The 24,225-nt window shown below is 31.4% G+C and overlaps 2 protein-coding genes and 1 long non-coding RNA gene across 12 annotated transcripts; 1 reads left to right on the forward strand and 2 right to left on the reverse strand.

The window, feature by feature from the left end:
- Window positions 1-364: 364 nt before the first annotated feature.
- On the reverse strand, window positions 365-2,151 carry LOC115721775 (uncharacterized). Its single transcript, XM_030650849.2, has 3 exons — window positions 1,520-2,151; window positions 1,184-1,434; window positions 365-846 (listed from the first exon to the last, which is right to left on the reverse strand). Exons 1-3 carry the CDS (start codon window positions 1,676-1,678, stop codon window positions 450-452), a joined length of 807 nt encoding a protein of 268 aa, XP_030506709.1. The 5' UTR covers window positions 1,679-2,151; the 3' UTR covers window positions 365-449.
- LOC133031144 (uncharacterized) lies at window positions 452-2,156 on the forward strand. The gene is made up of 2 exons (XR_009684636.1): window positions 452-864; window positions 945-2,156. It is a non-coding gene; the product is annotated as an uncharacterized LOC133031144 (long non-coding RNA).
- Window positions 2,157-13,226: 11,070 nt separating this feature from the next.
- On the reverse strand, window positions 13,227-19,106 carry LOC115722622 (protein FAR1-RELATED SEQUENCE 11). 10 transcript variants are annotated; one of them, XM_030651871.2, is made up of 6 exons: window positions 18,895-19,106; window positions 18,755-18,801; window positions 17,072-17,188; window positions 15,211-16,221; window positions 14,517-14,960; window positions 13,227-14,397 (listed from the first exon to the last, which is right to left on the reverse strand). In XM_030651871.2, the coding sequence occupies exons 4-6, from the start codon at window positions 16,180-16,182 to the stop codon at window positions 13,546-13,548; spliced, it is 2,268 nt and encodes a 755-aa protein (XP_030507731.2). In that variant the 5' UTR covers window positions 16,183-16,221; window positions 17,072-17,188; window positions 18,755-18,801; window positions 18,895-19,106; the 3' UTR covers window positions 13,227-13,545. The 10 variants fall into 10 exon arrangements, with proteins under 10 accessions (XP_030507731.2, XP_060960588.1, XP_060960586.1 ...); XM_061104605.1 differs by having other exon boundaries at window positions 15,211-16,234; window positions 18,764-18,801; window positions 18,895-19,097; XM_061104603.1 differs by having other exon boundaries at window positions 15,211-16,234; window positions 18,760-18,801; window positions 18,895-19,097.
- Window positions 19,107-24,225: the final 5,119 nt, after the last annotated feature.

A 24,225-nucleotide genomic window follows, 5' to 3' on the forward strand; every position in this document is an offset into this window, starting at 1 on the left:
GACTTATGATCTAGGGGTAATTAGGATTAAAAAGTAGAACGTACCTGACACTCATTTAATGTACCCCGAGACCCATCTAATATACCACGGAATACATTCCGTGAAAGTACTGTATATATACATGCTAACAAATAATATTTATATATTTAATGCTAATAAATTAAATTTGGATAATTCTAGTAGATAAGCAAAGCAAATGATTTTGAAAATTGAGCAAAATGTAACCATTTGAATAATTTGGAAAGAATTTTTATAACAAAAGAAGTTTAAAAATCATAATTATTCTTTATCAAACCATATGAAATGTAAAATAGTAAAATTTTGTAAAAAGAAAAAGAAAAAGAAAAAGAAGTAGTAAAGAGAATTCACACAAGAACAAGAGCCCTTTGGAGTAACATAAAAATTATGTACAGAAATATGTACTTCAATTCTGATTCTCAATTCTGTTTCTACACTAAATTTGGGTCTTTGCTATAAGATAAAGGAAAAACAAAAGCACTAGTGTGATCAATGGGGCCATCTCTGATTAATATGGGATTCTCTCTGTCAATGGCAGTAATGGGATGAATGGTTGGTGATGTTGGTGGGGATGCATAGAGTGCAGACGTCTCAAGAATCTGTCTTCTGACATTTTCATGTTGTTGGGCAATCTTTTGTGCCTTCAAAGCCGTCAAGTACAATCCAGCAGCAAGAAAAACTGATGTCAAAGCAAGAACTCCAGCTGCAGAGAATAACCCTTCTCTGATTACAAGGCAACTGGCTCTTGGTTTATACCAATTCTTCAAATGCCCAGATTCAATGCTTAATCCAATCAGTAACAAGATTTCCCCAACAGCAAAACAAATCCTGAAAATGGGTTTTTGGGTAAGTTTGGTTATCATGATGAAATTATGTTCCTTAACTGTTTGATATAATGACTCATTGAAAATTGAATATTTTTGTAGGTGTTAGTTTGATGATAATGATATAGAGTTACACTTATTAAGTTGTGAGAAAGTTTGATCTGTTTGATTGAAACAGAAATAAGAAGAAGAAAAAAAAGAGGGCTTTCAAGTTATATGACAATTAAAATTCATATTTTGGGTACTTTCCTATTGCTTTTGATGTTATGATGAAATAAGATTCAAAACTGTTTGATGTTATGACTGAAAGAGAAAGTGAAGTGACTTTTAGTTTTACTTACCAAGTGGTGACAAAGAAGAATCCTGCTTGGCATGTCAAATTCTTTGCAGAGCCAAAATCTGGGTCCAATGTGGCCAAAGCAGAAGGTGGAAGCTTACTGACTGCAATCAACATGAATATGTGCTCAATCATCATGGCAATAGCTAATCCCACAAAAGCAACCACAGCACAAAGCAAAGGTGTTTTCCCACTTCCACTATATACACATTCATAGTTATTATTGCCTTCTCTACCTGTGTCTATCCATGTCATCTGCAAACAAAGATTTCAGAATTATTTTTCAGTATCTGTTTTCCACAATGAAAAAGAACAAGGAATGATTTAGTAAGTACTACACCTCTGAACGTGTGGCCTCTGAAATTAGACAGAGAATGAAACATAATAAACCACATAGAATAGTTAAGATTATTAGGAAGACACCAAGTTTGCTCCCCAAATTAGTGCATCCATTACTTGGAGCAAGATCTGCATGTGTTATGGCCTTTGTTTTTGGCATTGTTGTTGTGTTCAAATAGGCTCATGCAGACTAAGAGGAAACAAACTATACATATACATATACATATAGCTTTTTATATGTATATTTATATTTATTTACATACACATATGAAAGACTGAAAGATAGAGAGAAGGAATTATAGAATCACTTGGAGCAAAGGTTGCTTAATAGAAACGGATTCTTGGGTTATAGCATATATGTTTTGTTTAAGATGTTCACATAAGGATAAATGGTTGGTTCACAAAACTTTGATAGAAAGGTATTCTGCTACAAAAAGATAAAGTCACATTTACTCTTATTTTCATTTTTCTCTTATTCTAAACCTATATATATACATAGCTCTTCTTTTTTATTATTATTATTTTTAAAAAGTTACATAGTCATAGTGTTAAATTATACACATGTGTGTATATGTGTGTGTGGAAGATGGGTACTCATTGGACTTTTCTTTGAGTGAAATAAATTTTGGCTTTATATTGATTTTTTTTAATCACATGACATGACATGAAATTTGTGGTTTTGCAGAGTTCAAAATATTTGTGGTTTAATCATTGGTGTTTTTTTTTTAATTATTTTCTTCCTCTAGTTAGTTAGAGAGATTTTGGTTATCTTAATTTTTTTTTTAAAGATTCAGCATGGGTTTGAAATTAGATTTTTTTTTTTGTTATCATAATTCAAAATAATTAACTAATAAATAATTTTTTTTAATATTATATACAATGTATATAATTTCAAAGTATAGGGTATGTATAAATTGATGGTATTTCTGATGCAAATTAAGGATATTTATTGTTTCTGTTTTTTTTTTGTTCAATTTTATAACATTTTGAAAATTTCTAACTAAATGTTTGTTATCCAATAATTAGAACTGAATACTATATAGTTTTAGTAATGAATAAAAGACTATATAATTTCAATTCGGAATAAATGATATTAATTTTGAATTTATGTTAAATTTCTATAATTTCAAAAATATTATTATATATTTGAAAGTTTGTTATTTTCATAATTTCTAACTAAATTTCTATAACTTCACTATGTTTTTTTTTTTTGAAAGATTCTAACTAATAGTGTTTGTTATCGAATAATTATAACTGTATACTAAATAGTTCTAATAAAGAATAAAAAACTACATAGTTTCAATTTTGAATGAATGATATTATTATTGAATTCATGTTAAATTTCTATAATTTTATTTGAGAATTTCTATATGATATAGTATCACAAATGTTAGATTGTGAGTGGATAAGATAATTATATTATAGTACTGTATCTAGAAATTAAATATATATTGAAGGATAATAGGGTACCGACACTAATTAATTATTCCAAACAACCTTTATTTATTTATTTATTTATTTTTAATAAAAATAATAGGAGGCTGTAGATGTTGACAAATAATTCGAAACATCTTGCAAATAATTCGAAACATTTTTAATAAAAAGCTCATTTTATGTTGGAGGTGGAAAATAAAATGTAGGGAGCAAAGGCTTAAAGTGAAACTAGTAAAGTAAAGAGCCCTTTCAAATAAAGAAAATAAATAAATAAATAAAGTAGTAAAGAACAAAAGAGACGATTGAAGAATAACGAAATAACGAATATGGGATGTCCGTTTGCTTAAGTTGCTACTAAAGGTTTTTTCTTTTTAATCTTTTATTTTTAATATCAACCTTTTTTAAAAACATATCTTAATCTTAATTTATGGGAAGCAGGGTCTCAATTTTTATTCTTATTTTATATAATTCAGTTAAACATATTCAATATTATGTATATATTTAAATTATCTTATTGTCCATGCCATTCTTGAATTATTAATATATATCGATAGTTTATATTTTTTTGAAATTTTTTCCACTATTATTATAAATTATAAATCATTTATAACAATAGAGAAAATAATAAGATAAAGAATTCACCCATTTAATATATATTTTCATTCAACTCTAAATCATATTTTGTTAAACCATGTATGTTTGTTTAGTATGTCTCCAAACATGTGAGACAATAATTCTAGAGAGAGAAAATAAAAAATAGCAAATATTAGAAGTTAAATTTGAAATAAAAGACAAATCTAAAGATGTTATAGATAAAACAGCAAAGACCATTAAATCATCAATTTTAATAAGTGTAATAGGAATTTGTAGTTGACTCGTCCAAATAATATTATGATAAAGAGCATTTGCCTTCATCTCATCCGATTTAAAACAACTTTGGACTGTTTTTAATAAAGCGGCGATACCCAAAGTGTGGGTGTTCATGTTCACCGCTGCATCCACCTTTAGTTTTAGGCCATTCAGATTAGGTGGCTTCCATGGAACTTTATTCTCCATAAGTATAAATGGATTGGGTTGGTTTAGATTTTTATTTCTTTTCTAAAACAAACCAACATTATGAATTTTAAAATGTTCAAAATCGAACTTAACTAACTCAATATTTAAACTAAACTAAACCAATCTACTTAAAGAATAAATTGGTTTAATTTAAAGTCATAATTTGTATTTTCTAACTGTTGTAATTTTTTAAAAAATAATTATTTATTTTCTTACTAAATATTGTTACTTTCAAAGTTTATAATATTCTTAAAATAATAATATCAATATTATGGCTAACATTATTCTCAAATATCATTATACAATAGTAACTAAAATATATTAAAGACTAATATATAAATTTTTTTAGACAATTTGGTTAGGTTTAATGGCAAGAATCTAAAATTGTATCATTAAATAGTCTTGATTGACTAACCATATACATAGTATTGGAGACCATGTATCTATATTTTGAAGCTTCAATAAATACTTGATTATTATTGATCTCATCAATAGAATAATTCGGTTTATTAATTCACTATAAATATGAAATTGCATTCGTTGACAATATAGAATTATATTACTGAATTCTTACCAGTAGTCCATTAATATAATCAATATAAATAGTTCGCCATCCAATTATTAGTTCATAATTAGAGTTGGTCAAAATTACATTTTATCCTTCTAATTATCTCTTGATTCCTTATGTACCCTTAATTTAATGTGAATAGTTAATCTATAATCTAAGTATAGATTTGGATCCAGCTATTAACACTCTAAGAATTAACACTATCCCGTTTGGTACGTAGCACTGGATTGGATTAGACAGGCTAGTTTGTCCAATCCAGTGTTTGGGCATGTTAGAAGTCTGGATAACTAATCCAGTTAACCTCATTTGTCTGGGATTATTTATCCCATCCAGCAGGGTGGGATAAATAATCCCATGCAGGTGAGATTTTTTTTATCGTTTTTTTAATTTAAATTTTATTAATATATTTTAAATTTAATTAGAATTTAAAGGAAATAATTATCACACATTTATTTATACATTTTTTTATCAAAAACTTATTCATTAAAATTAGTGAAAATGTATAATTTTGAATTATTATACACAAATTTTTAAAATTTAGAATATTATTAATTAAATAATAGTTACTTAAATTTTAAATTAATTCTAAGAAAAAAAAATATGACAGTAAAATTATATATTATTTTTAAATTACTAAAAAATTTATATAAATATTTTAAAAAATTAATATTTATATTAAATTAGTGTTTAAGATAAACAATTTTATATTATTCAAGTATTTTTGTTTTACTATTTTAATTATTTATTAAATAAAAGATATGACAAAATATTTGATTATATATTTATGATATATTCTTAATTATATATGATATATTATTTTTTTTGCTACGAATTATTTATTTATATTTATTTATTATTATATATTTTAATTTTAATTTATTATTATATGTTTTTATTTAATTTAAGTTTTTTTTTTCTAAAAGGAAATAAATAAAATAGTCTAGTCCATTCTTAAACCAAACACAGGATTACTTTCAGCATAATCCAATCTTGTCCAGTCCAGTCCAATCCTTTTCAGTCCAATCCAGTCCAATCCTGCGTACCAAATGGGCCCTAAGAGAACTAATATTCAATTCTTTCAGAAATTTTGAATTCTATTATTGTATCATGTTCTTAGCCACTCATGTTATTAAGCTCCCAAAACTAAAGTTGTAAGAATCATATTCTCTGAGAAACTTTAACGAGTGAATCAAAGAATTTAATGAACACAATAGGAATTCATGTATACTCAAAATTTATACTGATCTATTAATGATCATCGTTGTGAAATGAATAACTCTTTCATGATAAACGACATGTTGATGAAATATGTTATTACATATCGGTCCAATCATGTATGATCAAATTATATACAACTCCTTTACTACATGTCTATCCACATATGTGATCTGAATTAAAATCACACACACACGAGTATAGTGTACAATAAACCATACTTGGTAGTTCTATATTAAAGATTCCTTTAATTTAATACACCACCGATTAGTTTTATTCATATTGTATAATCTTAATTCTCTTGTACATCCTTACAAGATTATACTTTCTCCATTAAATAAGGAATTTTTAGATATTTATCAATTATACTTCTATAATTAATGTATCAATTTATCTTATAATTGTGTTTCATATATTTTGTAATATATTATCTATTAATTACTTGTTTTTAAGGCATAAATCCAACATGTATTCCTTAGGATATAGCCTGACTACTCCTCATGTTAGGGGTGTTCGCAGTGCGGGTGGTGCGGTTTTTGACCATTTTTTCAAACCAACCTGCACATGCGGTTTTTCTAATTTTCCAAACCGCACCCGCACCGCGAAACTAAAAAATCGCAAAAATCGCACCGCAAAAAATGGTGCGGTGCGATGCGGTTTTGCGGTTTGGACTATCACCAAATGATTAAACTATCACAAATACAACAAAATTTGAGCAACACTTATCAAAAATACCATAAGTCTTGAAAATAAAAATGCAAAAAAAATTAAGTTTCAACAATACAATAATTAGTGGACTTTGGTTTGGACATTCACATATTGGACCTAAATAAATATAAAAATTGGTATTTTTATAATGTGCGGTGCGGTGCGGTTTGAACCGCATATTAACAATTCAAAACCGCAAACCGTACCGCACCGCGCGGTTTAGGAAAAATTCAAACCGCGACCGCACCGCGAAGAATTTCAAACTACATTTTTTTTGTAGTGCGGGCAGTTTGAGCAGTTTGAGCGGTTTAATGAACACCCCTACCTCATGTAGTGTTTAATGTTTAGCAATAGGTAAGTCTTAATATTGAGAAGACATATTGTACTAACCATATCATGTGTAGATGGAATGTGATATTTGGAGAATAAGAGTGTAGGGGGTGAGAGGTATACTCTCTAGACTAATCTATCGCCCTTGAGTAGATGACTCACCCTTAGGGGAGTGGTGATTGTTTAAATCACAATGGGGGTACTTGTCCATCCCTTCCTAGGGGTAGTCACTTTACTCACGTTAGGAGAGTGACTGCTAGACTTACTCCCAAGGAAATTACTGCTAAACTTACCCCTATGGGGATAGTTTCTCTATCTCCCACACACATAGAATATACCCATCATATGTTATTACTCACTTTCATCCCATATACTCAAAATTTTTGTTTCATCTTGACATGTCATCCTTATCAAAATTTGGGCTACAAATGTCTACTATAAATATCATGCACACTATTATATAAAAAATTAGTTTACTATTCTCTATATACTGAAAACAAGAAATGCTCTATGGTAAGGTTAAAAGTGAAGCTCCTACATGAGAATTCTACTTGTAAGAATATTTTTTTTTCTATATATGGAGAAATAATTATTTATTTTTTTATATGACAATGTACATTATAGTTATACCACACATCCTACTAGTTAACAAAAAAAAAATAAGGTAAATTTCGACATAAATACCTAATGTTTTCGATTTTATACACTTAAATACCTAATGTTTATTTTTGGTGGTAAAAATACCTAATGTTATAATTCTCTTACTACCACTTTGATTATTAACTCATAAATATGGACACGTGGAGGTAGGAATGTCAATGGGGGCGGGTTGGATCTGATCCGACTATGATCCGATATGATCCAAATCATGTACGGATCTTCCCCGCCCCCGCCCCACCCCGCTGGATCAGATCAGATCCGACCCGCCTTATATGGAGCAGATAAGATCCGACTCGATTATTTTTTTAAAAGAATTTTAATATTAACTTATAATTTTATATCCATATTAATTTTATATCAATGGGTTCGGGTCCCGGTCCAGGTTTGGGGTCTGGGTTTGAGTCCGGGTCTGGGTCAAGGTCGGAGTATGGGGTCCGGGTCCGGGTTTGGGTTTCGGGTCCAGGTCCGGGTCCGGGTCCCGGGTCTGAGTTCTGGGCGGGTTTGGGTCTGGGTCTTAGGTCCGGTACGGGTCTAGGTCCGGGTCCCGGGTCCGAGTACGGGTCCAGGTTCGGGTCCCGGTCCGGGGTCCGGGTCCGGGTCCCGATCCCGGAACGGGGTCCGAGTTTGGGTCCCGGGTCCCGGTTCGGGTCTAGGTCCCGGGTCAGGGTCCGGGTTCGGGTTCGGGTACGGGTACGAGCCCCGGTCCGGGGTTCGGGTCCCAGGTCCGGGTCTGGGTCTAGGGTCCAGGTCCGGGTCCCGGGTCCTGGGTCCGTGGTCCGGGTCCCAGGTCCCGGGTTCGGGTCCTGGGTCTGAGTCCCGGGCAGGTCCGGGTCCTGGGTCCAAGTCCCGGTCCCGGTCGGGGTCCGAGTCCCGGTCCATGTCTGGGTCCAGGTCTGGGTTTGGTTTTGGGTCCGGGTCCCGGGTCCCGGTCTGGGTCTGGGTCCGAGTCTGGGTCCGGGTCCGAGTCCAAGTCCCAAGGGATCTGAGTCTTGAATTAAGTTTTTTTTTTTTTTAAATAAATTGAAATCGGGTTGGATCAGATCCAATCCAGAAAAAAATTAGGCGGGGCGGAGCGAATCTGATCCAAGATCCAATAAGTATCCGAATGTTTCGGATCAGAGGTGATCCGTCGGGTCAGAGCTCCAACCCGCTCCAACTAAATGGATCTTTTTGACATGCCTACGTGGAGGGCCCAAATGCATTATATTTTTTTATTTTATTTTTAAATTTAATATTCTTAATATAAAAAACTAAATATTACTTGATTTTTTAAAAACAATAAGAGAAATGCAATACTACATTACCATAGCTGAGTGAACCAGTGTAGTATATGGAACATGATTATCGAATTTAAGTGCCAATATCATGTGAAAATTGTTAATGAGAACAAGTTTTTTTTTTTTTTTGAAAAAGTAGCATTTAGTTTATGATATTAAGAATATTAAGTTTTAAAATAAAATAAAAATAAATGTAATGCATCTGAACCCTTCACGTGTCCGTATTTATGAGTGGCAGTAACGGTGTAAGAGAATTGTAACATTAGGTATTTTTGCCTCCAAAAATAAATATTAGGTATTTAAGTGTATAAAATCTGAAACATAGGTATTTATGCCGCAATTTACCCAAAAAAAATATTGCAAATAGAGTTCAAAATAGTTAATTGCACGCGTATAAAAATAAATTAAAAAACTCACACACATAATTGATTATTGAACCTTATTTTTAATACCATAAATTATTAAAAAAAAATTTGAAAACTGATGAGATCAGTGGCGGAACTCCATAGATAAGGAGTGGCCATGGCCCCCCCTAACTTTTTAGAAAAAAAAAAAATATACATAATATATAAATTAAATTAGAATAATTAGATTTTACTTATTAGAAAAATATGATAATTCTCTTATTACTAAGCCTCATAATAAATAGTGAAGTTGAAATTGAAAAAGAAGCCCAAATCCAATAGCCCATTTAAATTAGTTATTTATTTATAGTAAAAAATGACAAAAAAAAAATTATTAATATAATTTATTTTTGAAGAATACTTTTGTATGATCTATATTTATATGTGTTTTTATATATGTATTCTTATGGTATCCAATATCATATTAATATGACACTTTACAAGTGGTTAGCGATTTTTTATATTATTTATTAAATTAAAATATTTAGGACTCAATATTATTTTACATGCCACTTTTTATAGTACTTGGCACTATAAGATGCTCTTTATTATTTCTTATTATTTTATATATGTTGTATAAAGCTAAGGCTAATTAGTAATTTGGCTAATTAGTAATTTTTTCCCCTGAACTTTAACATGTACTAATTAGTAATTTGGCTAATTAGTTCGGACGAAATTTTTAACGGCAAAAAAAGTTTAGGGGGCACGATTTAGTACATGTCAAAGTTCGGGGGAAAAAATTACTAATTAGCCTAGTAATTTTTCATTCTAAACTTTGACATGTACTAAATCGTGCCCCTGAACTTTTTTGGTCGTTAAAAATTCCCTCCAAACTATTGAGATTGTTAAATTTAAGGACTTTTGTCTAATTTTAGTAAAAAAATTCTAACATGGATAAAAGTTCAATGGACGTGATTTAGTACATATCAAAGTTTGATGGGTCTGATTTGGTAGATATCAAAGTTTGGGGAGCATAGTTTAGTACATAAATAATCACTGAAACAGTAAAATTGAATGAAATTAGACAAAAGTCCTTAAATTTAACAATCTCAATAGTTCGGGAGGAATTTTTGACGGCCAAAAAAGTTCAGGGGGCACGATTTACTACATGCCAAATTTTAGAGGGAAAAATTACTAATTAGCCTAAAGCTAATTAACTTCTTATATTGATTTATAAAATACTACATACTAAAAAAATTAGGTGAAAATACATTTTATTTGGCCCCTCCTTATTTTGTCGTCTGGTTCCGCCACTGGATGAGATACTGCTATAATTACAGTATACATTGTCATATAAAATTAGATAATAACGTGTCCATATACTAACACAAACTGTAAGTTAAAAGACTCTTTCCATTTTAACTATAATGTCAAAAATTACATTCAAAATAATATTTTTTATTATTATATATTAGTTTTTAAATAAAATATATTCATTTAAAATATACAGTGTCATATAAAATTAGATAATAACTTGTCCATCATTCAAAATAATATTTTTTATTATTATATATTAGTTTTTAAATAAAATATATTTATTTTTAGTTGACTTACTGATTTGGTTGCTGAAAGTTGTCATTGTTGAAGAAGGTTAGTGAGGCTGAATGGTTAGAGCAAGAGGTATTTTTGTAAATTTTTGTTGCCAGACTGTATAAATGTTTATAGGGTCTACCTAATGTATTTGTGTAATATTTTTATCATTTTAATATATAAATGAAGTAAAATTTTAAAAACCACAAAAATAACAAAAAAATTAGGAAAATACAGTTTGTATGTAATTTTTTAATATTTTTATGGTTTTTTAGATTTTATTTATATAAAATATGGTATTTTATAGTATATTTTTATATTGTATTCTTGTTATTTTGTTGTTAATTTTTTGTTATTTGTATATTTCTTTTATATTGTTTTGTTGTTATTTTAATGTTGTTTTCTTGTTACTTTTATGTGATTTTTTTTGTATTGTTATAAAATACCGTAAAATATATAAAAAAAACTTTAAATATAAAAATTATTATTTCATATAATTATCCCTTTTTTATATTATATAATAAAAGTGTGGGAAGAGGATTTTTTTTTTTATTTTGGGAATTATTTAGAAAGGGAATAAGATATAAACAAATGCTTAAAATCTCTAACTACAATGTCTGGAATTTGAAAAAAAAAGCATACTTTTTAAAAGAAAATAGTGACTAGACACCAAAATATATTTTTAATGCAAGAAATTATTTAGAAGAGGCATTTCGTGAGTTGACTATTAATAAATTGGGGTGTGTATTTTATAATATTCTTAAGGTGATATTCCCACTTAAACTTTCTCAACGTATAATATGCAAACACTCCAAATTGATTTACAAATTACAATAATATGTTCCTTTTTCATTGTCCTTCCCTTAACAATAAAGACCCTTTTCTCATTCGTCATGTCACATATATTTATATCAAATAAAAAGACAAAAGCTTCCATAGACAAATGTCACTAATCTCTTACAACAATCTACAAATACAATATAATTATTGATTAGTATTTAAACCCCATAAAATTATATGATATACTTTTTATACTATGATAGTATACAAAATGCAAGCAAACAAATAAAAAGGAGCCAACTTTATTACCTTTGACCAATTTCTTAAAATACAAGACAGCAGCAAATTCCATGAGTAAGAATTTTACACATATAGATTCTTTTTGAAGTTGAACCCCACCACACCACCAATATGGCTCCTCCATATAACCCACTTGTTTTTTTCCAACATATTCCTTCAATTATGTAAAATTGTTTGTAAAAACAAAACCTTATAAACTAGAAGAAAAAAAAAACTACTACAAATTACAAACAAAATGGCTTCTAGCAAGGCCAATGAAGCTTGCACTAGCACTAGCACTAGCACAAGCCAAGTGATGAGTATGCAGGAGAAAAAGCCTAACACCAAAGGCTCAACATCATCAAATTCCAACATGGAGAAAGCGCTCGTAAAAAGAGCGCTTTTTGGCTCGCGCCATCATCGCCACGGTGGAGGTAGAAGGAATTCGAACAGCGGTGTTAGATCATTACCAAGCAGGCTAAGCAAGGTTTCTCTGGCTGATGAGCAAGCTGACTAGTTAGGTAAGGTACTAAGGCATTAAGGCAAGCAAGTACTACTAATAAGTAGTAATGGCAATTGCAAAAATTGAGTTCGTTAGTGAAAAAGTAGATAGAAAATAATTGTGTGTTGTTTGATTTTGAGCATTGAATAATAATGCAACATGTAAATTAAAGCATTATATCCCTATTATTTTTCTCTGCATTGATATTGTTTTCCATTTCTAAAATGTGACTAATTTAAATTGTTGCCAAAGTCTTCAATGAAGATGTTTTCCTCGGCCAAATAATTACAAATCTAAATTAATTTGAAATCAGTATGATACTCTGGTTGGAATATCAGCATAACCCATATAGTTTTCTCTGTATGCTACCGACATTATTTCATCAATAAACTTTTGCATCAATTATTGGAATATCATGCTGAATAATTTAAGCTAACATGACTTTTTCTTATTGACTATTTTACATATTGATTTTTTTTAACTAGCAATAACAAAAATGTCATTTTATGCATAAATTAAACCAATGATATTGAAAAGAATAATTTTGAATTTTTTCCCACAACTACAATCCTTGTAGAGTTATCTCCTAAACTTTTTCTTGTTGTGAAGATTCTCTTGAACTATACAAATTGTTGTAAATGTCTCCCTTCAATCACAATCTGCTCTCTTTTTAAAATAATTTATTTATGTGACTGATTACATATATGGTGGCAATAGTATTGTTTATTTAACAATTTTAAATTACTTGAAATTTAGTTTATTGATGTTAAACATACAAAAAAATACTGACTCATAATCAATTGTTGGATTGGTATTTGTATATTATTTTTTCTTGTACCTTTAAACTGGACTGAATTAACATAACAAAAAATTAAAAGGACAAAAATTCTACAAGGATCATAATTGGCAACAAAACCTACTTATTCAAGGATCATTTTGAACTCAAGGAAAGGAACAATCCATCATTTAGAAGTAAATAAAAGTTAGTTTGTAATTAAAAGAATTCACTTCCAAATTCGAATTCCAATTTTACACTTGGTGTGGCTTCTTTGAAATAACAAAAAGAAAAGAAAAGAATATCACTATATTTCTTCAAATTAAATTAAGCCCTAGATCTGAGTAGAATTCTAGTTCAGATCTTCACTCCTGGGGGGAGTGACACAAAAAATGAAAGCAATATAGATTTTGGAGTAGAAAAAACTTGAACCACATTAGGCTGAGACTAGAACTCCTGCTGCTATTAATTTGTACATTCTATACTACCATCTTGGGTGTTGTATCCTACTACAAGTATCCCAGTGCATCTCCATTCAGATGATCACCTCCCATTAGTTGGCACTCCGACGCATCGTGTCCAAACTGTCCACAACAAGACCCTGACCTTCTCTTTCTACCAATATCCACTCCATCTCTTGGCCTTCTTTCTTTAAGCTTTCCCGTGGAAATGGATTCGTGAGGGTTTCCAACCGTGAAACGAACAATTCCATCTGCATCTTCTACTTCCTGTAGAATCAATGCATCGGAAGGGCAAGTATAATCATCATTAGTGTCGTGCATTGGCCGAGGAAGGTCTTTGATTCGTGAAAGAACAATTGCAATTTGCTCGCATGCACTATCAAGGCGCTCATCTGTTTCAACTGATTCTGCAATAAGAGCAGAAGCCATAGACTCTAACAATTGAACCTTTCCAGAATGCTCTCTCATACTTGTGTTCTGAAAGGTGTAAGTGGTTGAAGAACTGGCATCACGCCAACGGGTTGGCAGATACTCGTCCGGGATGTGAAAACAATTATTAGTAGAAAGCACGCGAAGAACATGCTTACAAAGGATCCCTGAAAACTCAAATTGATGGCAGCTACAGCTGATGAGCTCTTGACATGGAAGCCAAATCACTTTGCACCCTCCATCCATTTGTGTATGGTGTCTGACCTGGAAACAACCATCATCTACCGGAACAGATGCATACTGTGGAGCCAGTACAAGTTCTTCTTGAAGCTTATTAAAGGCATAAGGAGTTAAAACAGAGGCAGCATGTGCTTCTATGGGTGAGCCTGTTTTGAGGCAGACTTTCTGCATCTTCTGTTGCATTTTTTGCTTTGCTCCAGCTCGATCTTTAAACTCAACGACATCAGCCAACTGCAAAAAAGATGTTAAAATATATAGGCTTAGAATACACACATAATGACTCAGCTTGAAATGTGTTCATCATTACTGCGAAGAGAAATTGCCACAAGGCATGAGTTGATGAAAGTTACATTATGTACAAATCGGTCCATTTGAGATTGTGCACTCAAGAATCGTTGAATAAAAGCATTTATCGACTCAGCCTGAGATGTATTCATCATCCCTGCAAAGAAAAAGTGCCTCAAGAAGGCTAAAGCCCAAAACGTACGCAGCGCATATAAGCTCATGATATGCCTGTTTGTTTGGAGTCCATATTTATTAACCATGTCTCTCCATCCTTCTTCGAAATCATCTGCCCCGTCTAGATTATAAAGATGATGAAATTCAATTTTCCACTCATCATAACGTGATCCAAGAAGCACAGAAAACCAATTTGAGAATTTTGATATAATATGCCATATGCAAAAGGCATGTTTCGTTTGAGGCATTTCATTAACAATTGACTCTTTGAGCCATGTGTTGTGGTCCGTTAAAAGTGTCTGTGGAGCCTTTCCTTTCATGAAGTCCAAAAATGTCTGTTGAAAACAGCATAGATATTAGGAACAAACAACCATGAACTCAATGGTAAACAAAAACGTAGTGCCCCATCTAAGCCATGGTGAACTAACAAAAAATTTATGTCCCCTGCAGGACTGATCTTCATTTTGTGCCCCATCTAAGCCATGGTGAACTAAGATAATTAAATAAATTCACAAGCAATATAGTGCTAGATTTTCATAAGAAGGTAGATGTAGATTGCCTTAGTAATAATCTTTGGCATCTTACCTTCAGTGCCCATGAAAAAGATTGCATATTCTCATCTCGAAGAAGCACACAACCAAAGAAACAAGTCGTTCCATAGTTGTCAATTCCAAGCCAAATTCCTAACAGCATATCATAGGCATCCAAACGATGGGTTGTGTCGAAAACTACTGCATCTCCAAAAGCTTCATATGATTGAACAGATGAAGCATACGACCATGCTATGTGATCCAGCCTGTTATGGCCATCTATCTTAAAGTCATATTTGAAGTTGGGATTCTCATCTTTCAGTTTTTTGCACATAGAAATGAGATCAATAGCATCATTATCTCTATCAACATTTCTAAAAGACTGTAATAAGTTTCTCACATCTATTTCAGTAAAAGGTAAGCAGCCCAGTTTAACACCTTTCTCCAATTCCATCAATCTCAACATTTGCCTCACAGACATCCCAGCTTTTGCAAACAAGCAAATCCTACTCTTGTCATCAGGAGAAATGATACAGTAGGTCGGGATCACACAAACTTCATTTGATTTCAGAAGCTCATGGTTATGGTTGTTGCTAAAGCCTGTAACACGCCATTCGGGTACATGATCGAACTCTGCTCGCTTAACAATTCGCATATAAGCTTGACATCCACACCTTGATGACTTTCTGTTTCTTTGCAACTTTCCATCTTCAGATGGCTTCATCTGTGGATATCCAGCACGATGGCAAGTGAAATCCCTTCTTGTAATTCCACGACCAACCCCATCCTTGCCACGAGTACGGTGGCGTCGGATTGAAAAGCCACATTGCTTTCCAAAGCTGCAATAAAATTCATATGCTGCTTCTTGAGATACAAATCTTTGGCCAATAAACGGAACAAGGTTTACAGAAGTCTGCCGAGACAAAATTGTGTCATCAGATGTTTCTCCAGTCGTGCTTACATCATCTTGGGATAAATCTGTACAGTTCTCAGAAGATTCAATTACAAGACTGGTTCCCTCAGACATACTTCCTTTAAACTCCTAACAAAATTGTCCCCATAGACACTGCAAGAAAAAACTTCATAGGCTCAATAGAGAAATGTCCCAAAACAAAACCAACAATAGGAAAATCCATAAATGTCATGAAGCATTGTATGTTTGTAACAAGTACATTCAGTCTTCTGTAAGCTCTGTGACAAAATGATGAATTTTCTTTCCCTGTATACTTCTAATATTCATTATTCGATAAAGATACAAACAAAAGTTTAAAAGAACCAAAGACTCTAACAAGGAAATTAAAATTCTAACTACAGTTTAGAATGAAGTATACATCATATATATATGGTAAAAAGTACAATTAGTTTTACTCACAAAACCAAATTATTATATTAACAACTTAACATTTACATTTGAGTGTTAATTTATGGGGAAAAACTAACTTTTACCATTGAAATTAATTTATCTATCACATACATTTATAGAATAATTATTACAAGCAAGAAAGAAAACAATACCCAACAGCTTGAATAAGATGAGTTTCCTGTTGCATTGGTTCTCTTAAATATCCAAGTAGAGTTTTTGCGTAGAATACAGAATAAACACCATTAAAATCAAACCAAAACTAAAATACATAGAGCTTGAGGTTGCAGGAAAAAGAAGTGATGACTGGTTTTTCAGTCACGTAGACAATCAATATTAGAGTATATTATTAAAAATTAGGAGCTATATTTATCTTTTTAAACTGGAAAACATAAATTTTAAAATACTAAAATTTCTAATTTCTGTTGGAAAATAAAAAGGATAGAAAGTTATTCAAAATTAAGTTTTGAATTCTAAGCATATAATGCAAATATGAAGGACACGTCTCCATGGCTTTATTAGTTAGTCTTAGTTCTTTAAAATAACGTGTAAATACCTGTCTCACTGCAAAAGTGCTCAGACTCGATAGTTGAAGAATATATACGATCATTGGAGGTAATTAGTCTGATTCAAGTCCCACTTATGTTAATCTAATACTTCCGTGGCAAAAGAACTACAAAAAGAAAAATGTCCATACGTCATTTACTCCAATCAACTACAGAAAAAAAAAAAAGCATAAAGCAATTAGCTAATCATTTCATAGTTTGTCTCAAAAGCAAACTTGTGTTAACAGACTGTCTCTGCCAAAACATAAATAATTCTATTCCAATACAAGGAAAGAGTAATAGATGAAGCAGCACTACAAGATTTCCCTTTTTTCAGTCAAGAAAACTGCATAACTCCAATTGTTCATGACTACGTAGAGCAAACAGAAAAGTCCCCATCAGCACAACGAGTTGAGTTAAGCATACATACATGTAAAACAATGATCTATCCCATTTATGTAATGAAAATGAGGACAACAAATGCCAAAGACAGTTGCACAAGCGAGCTGTACACATGCATACTAATTACACAATAAAGTGAGCTATTGTATGCATATATATCGCCCTTGTTATACCAGTACATCCATACTATTTTAACAAGCGGAGTCATAAGAAGATAAGTTCATCTTATCTCTCATCTTTTGATGGTAAAGAACATGAACATGTATATGAATAATGAACGTGTCGTGTGAGCAAGAAAACTTAATAAAAGGAAATGGAGATTGACCAAATTACTATTCAAACTGAAAAAGAGTCTACCTAGCAACAATGCATGAGTTGATAAAAAAACAGGGAGAGCAGAAAGTGGGAAGAGCATACTAACAAGAGGCAAAGAGAGATTTAACAAAAGCAAGAGTGCACTTCTCCTAGTTCCAGTAATTAGTTTCAATAAGATCTCCATATCAGTACCAGAATTTCAGCCTCTAAAACTGTAAAAAAATAATTTAAAGCAATTTATATGAACTATAATTTAATTCTAAGTGAGTCCAAATAATACAAAATTCCAAAACACCACAGAGAGCCAACCTACATTTATAGTTTCCAAATTTATGAGATAAGATCTTATATAAGATTGAAATATATATATTCCTTTCATTGTTGTTAGACACAAACTGAAAAGTGACAAGCAACAAGTTCTATGACCAAAACTAGGGTTTGAGGCATTTCCAATTTTCCAAATGAAGTAACAAGAGAAAATAGGGAAATGAATCCCCACTCACTCCTTCATAACAGTCCCAAAATCCAAATAAGAAAAAAAAGGGGTAAGTCTGAAATACTCTCTTCAAGCTTTCTCTCTATTCTAGTTTCCTATTACAAGTAACAATAGAACATTGGCCATAAAAGATAATGGGTTATCACCTTCTTGCTCAAATAGGAACCACAACACTACACACCCTATTTTTTCAATAGCAGCACATCAGAAGATGACCCAAAAAGAGAAAGAAAGAAAAGAAAATCAGAGAAGTAGACAAATAAGACAATGGAGTTCCAATATCAAGTGTAATATGTAACACAAAATACGTAAATCAAAACCACAATTGTAATCAACAAATAAATGTGAAGTAATCATCTATCAATTTACATTGGATTGGCTTAAGTTCGAATCATTTGAAGAACTTAGACTAGTGCTGGTAGCAATAAACAAGATTACAAATAAATGAAAGTGCATAAAAATAAGAAGAAAAAAACAGTACCATACCCACCGCCGAGAGAACGGAAAAGCGACGAGGAGCCATAGAATCTGCCATGGCGATTAGGGCTTTCAAAATGAGGAAAAGTTAGCTAGAGAGAACAGAGGGCAGATTTAAAGGCAAATGATAGAAATTTAACATACCGATTTTGATTCTGATTCTGATTCTGTAGGGTTAATAAAGGTGTTGGATTGAGGTAGGTGGTGAAGGAGTTGGTCGCAGCGTCGATTGCGACAGTAGAGGCGGAGGAGGCGGCGGCGGTGGAAGACGCGTCGGTCGCCCCTTATCGTTGGTGAAAGAGGATGTGGAAGAAATGGAGGTCGTGACACGTTAAGGGCAGAGCAGAAATTAATTAGGGTTATTTTTTTTTTAAATATAATAATATTAATAAATAATTAAAAAAAAAATTACCCATATACTATTTTTTTTTTTTTTTTAATTTACGGTTTGAGTTTCTAAAGCGGTTGCAGTGTTAGTTTCTGTACGATTTTTTGTTGCAATTTAAGTTGCAGCGCTAGTTGCAATAGGGATTTTTATGTATAATTCCGTAAAAATGCGAAAAAAAAATTATTTTGAAGTGTAAAAATGAAAAAACCTCTTAAAAAATGAGTAAATATAAGAAAATTTGAGTTTCTATGCTTAAATCATGAGATAATATATAATCCCCTTAAAATACATAAAATATTTAAAAAAAAATTACGGTGAAGTTCTTCAAAAAATTAATTTTGATGCAGATAAGTTTCAACCTCGATAAATAGCTGCAATAGTCACAAGCTCAATATTATGGTAAGTCTGTTAGTCCTCTTTTTAACTGATCCGTTAATTTCTCTCTAAAATATTATGTGTTAATATTAAAGTGCAGTAAGTCCCAAAAAAATTTATTTTAATGCAAATAAGTCCCCAAAAAGTTTACTTTGATGCAAATAAGTGCTAATCTCGAAAAATTGTAGTTATATTCCTTAAGCTCGACATTCTCGTTAGTCCGTAGGTGCCCAATTTAATAGCTCTGTTTGTAATTCTTAAAATTTCCACGTGTCAAAAGTTTATTGGTTCACAATATAAAAATTATTTAAATAATAAAAATATTAAAAAATTGATTTTTTTTTTATTTTTTATGGGATATTGGCGACAAAACCACTCAAACTTTACATTTTTTGTTATATTATTTTATATAATATAATATTTAGATTAAATAATTAAGTGTGACAAAGTATAAATTTTATCAAATTGTAACATACATTATGGAGTTACAAATGTGTAGAATGATCACAAAATAGGAGTGGCAAATCCTTTAAATTGATGATCACTTGAATATGTAATTCTCATATCTTTTTCACTCTTAAATTAGTAAAAGATGTTACTAATTGTTTATGAATATGAATGAACGATAGCTATTGAATATATAGCTGCTGGAGACTTGATTTATTCATTTATAAGGTGTATAAGTGATTCAAAATCAAGTGGATGTGATTTGGAACACTTTGGAGAAGAATTGGCCAAAATTGAAAAAATGGTAACTAGTAACTAGTTACTGTTTTTTTTAGCATATAATTGCACACGTTTTTGAAAGTTTGAGAGTCTTTGTAACAGCCCAAAACTCCTCCAAATCACCCAATTAATAACATAATTGCCCAATTCATGATTGGTAACATCCAAGGGCTTTATGGTGGTCATTCATGTTCATATGATAGTGAAAACTCTATAAATAGAGGTCCATATTGTTCACTTGTAAGAGAAGTCGTTGAAACCATTTGTTGTGGTTAGAACCTTGTGAGGATATGCTCATCCTTAGACACTAGGCTGAGCGTATGAGGCTTGATAAATCCTTAAGAGCATTTCTAGAGTTTCCCTAAGTGTCCATATGAGGGAGGAAATGACTTTTAGGACAAAGGTCTTTAAGCCTTGGTCAGACTTTTTGTGTGTTATTCTTCTTCTTCTCTAGCTTTGTTGTAATCTTGATGAAATACTTTTATTTGTATTTTGAGTATTTTAATTGTAATCCCCCTATTCTCTCTTGTAATAAGAAATTTTCCAACATTTTTTAGCACTTATAGCTCTGACAGAGTTGTCGGTTTTCTTACTCCACAATAGGGACGTATCTCATGGGGTCATAGGCATCTGACTCTCTTATCACTGGAACTTCTTCCTTAAGGTTACTTCTCTTGAAGTTTCTCTTAGTAGGACCTCTTCCTTAGTTTGGTCTAGTTTGAGTTTATGCTCCATGGGGCTCTTTTCTCGATCAACGTACTATTTCTTCTTCCACGACTGGTTCATCATGTTGAGTATTCTCCATGACAAAATGGTTTGGTTAAACATAGGGAGATGTGGTTCGAGTTTTTTTTTACAAAGGCTCTCAGTGAAAGTATTAAACAGTTAACACATATTTTTGTTAACAAAAATGAAGCCTTATAAATAAAAACTAACTATTTATAATAAATAAATATAGATAAAACACCAAGAACTTTTACGTAATATTGTAGTTAAAATTTACATACTTCACGAGTCAGTATTATTTATGAGTATTTCTTTATTACAATGTCTCTTGATTACAAAAGAATTTCTCTAGATCTTTACTCAATCTCACAAGGGTTTTCCTTCCAAAAATGAGTGATCCTTTTTCCCATATGTTCTATCCCTAATTAATAGGGTTTTAGGAATGATAATTATTCTCTTTTGATCTTTTTTAGGTAATCGTTCATGAAACGTGGACAATCCCCATACTTTATATTTACAACATGTGGATAAATGAAATAACTGTTGATAATCGCCTTTTGTCCTTATCCAAAAGTAGTTTCCGTTGCTAAGATAATATATCCAAAATATAGCTCGCATTCTTCAAAGATGTTTGAAAATGACTGGTTGCATTCTGCGAGACACTAGCTAGTCAGGATGTTTGTCCTTGCTATTGCCTTTTATAATAACTCTTGGACTAGTCTTTTAGGAATCCTGAGATAAGTCACATTTTGCTTATTTCCCTTAGTCTTTCAACATACTCATGAGTATGTGGGTTAATGAGTTGTAAACTCTTAAAGAGCTCGTTATCTATCATTTCCAACGACATTACTTCAGTTTATATATGCTTTTGAGCGATCCGTTAGCTCCGTGATGACCACAGAATGTTGTCACCTCACAAGACTGTGTATTTTTATCGTCGTCATGTGTTAGTGATATTGTAACATAGCACAGGATATATATCTATGTTTATGGTCACTTATCTCGAGGCAGGATAGACGTTGTATTCATTATCCTCTTTTAACGTTCAAGATTAATGGCCACGTGTCATGTCCATATTAATGTCTCAAAATATGGGCGTAACAAGAACTATTTTTTGAAATAATTAAATCAAAAACTAAGTGAGACATAGATTAAAATAGAATTGTATCTACAACAATATGACTAAAAACAAATAATACACAATAATTCAGAAATTATTTATAATTAAAAAAATAAAAGGGAATTAATTCCAAGAAAAAGATACAAAATTATAACAAAACTGATTCCACAATAAAATGAGTAAAAATAAATAACACGCAATAATTCAAAAATTGGTTCTAATTAAAAAAAATAAGAGGGTAGCAATTCCAAAAATACTGAAACATATTATATTAAAATAAAATCAGTTCCACAACAAAACAAGCAAAAATAAATAACACACTAAAAATTCAGCAACTAGTTATAATTAAAAAAAAGCTATAATATAAACATACCCTTTTCTTAATTATAGATTTACAGAATATTTGGTGAGACATTAGAAAAGCAGTAGGGCTGTATATCAGTTGGTTTGGGCAGTTTATCCTATATATTTTCCAACCCAATTTAAAGTTCAGGCTGCTAAAATTTAAGTGCAACCCACCCACTTTAAAAAAAAAAAAAATTGTAAACCGACCAACGGTTAACCCGCCCAAACCAGCCAAACTTTTTTTTTGGGGGGGTTTCAAAGTTAAAGTCAATAAAAATTAAAAATATCAAATTTCACCAAAGCACAACACAATATATATGACTTTGAAACTAACAATTAAGCACATAACTTTATATTATTATATATTTAATCATTCATTTTATATATAATAAAAACTAAAAAGTAAAAAAAAAATAAAAATCCAAAGTCGGGTTGGTCGGCTTATTCAGTTTAATTGGGCAGGTTGAATCTATTTTCAACCCGCCCAATTAACAAATTGAGCAGTTTGTAATTTTTTCAGATTATTTCGGTTTGTAATTTTTATCGATTTTTTCAGTTTGGTTTAAGCGGGTTATTCGGTTTGAGCAGTTTACTAATTTTTTTGTACATCCCTAAAAAACAGGCATTCATTTAAAGTTATGGCATTTGTGTTCTTTTTTTCTTTTCCCTTGAATTTTTTTCTATGGACTTTCTCATATACAAATGCATCAAGCTCTATTTTTGCACTCAAATCTTCCATTTTTAATAAATTCAAGTTCCTGCAGTAAATCATGCTCATGAATGTAAAAATTAATTGATTCATAAATCTAGTAGTCATCTGCTAAAGAAAAGTGAAAACTAGAACTCCATATATGATAGTAATGCCATAAAAATGTTAAAATATAACCCACAACTTTATCTAAGTGATCAAAATATGAGTACACATAGATCTCCTTTGCCTTAGTTTCCTTCTGTTTCTTTGGCCGAATAAGTGTTAGTTGCTAAGATATTGGATTTAATGATTCAAATGAAACAGTTAATAACACAATGACAATCATAGCTAAACACACATAAATGTAATAAAAAAAGTAACAGAATATAACAAATTATATTAAAAATATACAAATAAAATTAAACAATAGAGTTATCAACAGTTTATAGCCAATCCCAAGCACGCAATAACATATATAATCCAATGTTTTTCAACTTTTAACCCAAGCTCTGAAATAAGGTTTGCAATTAGCTGTGATTTTTTATTTTTCAAAATCAAGATTTACAATACTACCGAGCACTTGGGCGAGCAATGGACTTGTCAATAGACAAACAATTATCAATTCTAATAATGTCAATTCAGGGAGCCCAAGTTGAGAGAAGAATGACTTGAGTTTCTTGATGTGTCATCTCTAAGTTACTTTCTCTCAATGTTGTTGCTTCTCTTTCCATGGTGATGGCTGTTATAGTGAGATTTCTCTCACCTAGAAACTCGAGACCAGACTCTTATTTAAAGGACATGTGTATTCAGATTTCCAATGAAAACTGAAATGTCCATGAGAGACTTCTCGAAGTTTTAGACCTCGCCTAGGATAAAACCAGCGAGATACTGCGAGTGCGACCTAAGTCGCACCGCATAACCGTAATTCTCATTATGCAGGGTAGATCCAACTTGCGTGTGTCAGAACATGTGCGAGTGTCCCCTCTATATTTCCGCGAAAACATAGAGACCAACTCTCTATGATACAATTTGGTCCCAACGACCCAATAGCCCCGACAAACCGATATGATTTCGCATGTCCAAGTTCTACCAGCTCAAACATGC

The sequence above is a fragment of the Cannabis sativa genome, chromosome 9 (genome assembly GCF_029168945.1).
Source record: "Cannabis sativa cultivar Pink pepper isolate KNU-18-1 chromosome 9, ASM2916894v1, whole genome shotgun sequence".
NCBI lineage: Eukaryota > Viridiplantae > Streptophyta > Magnoliopsida > Rosales > Cannabaceae > Cannabis > Cannabis sativa.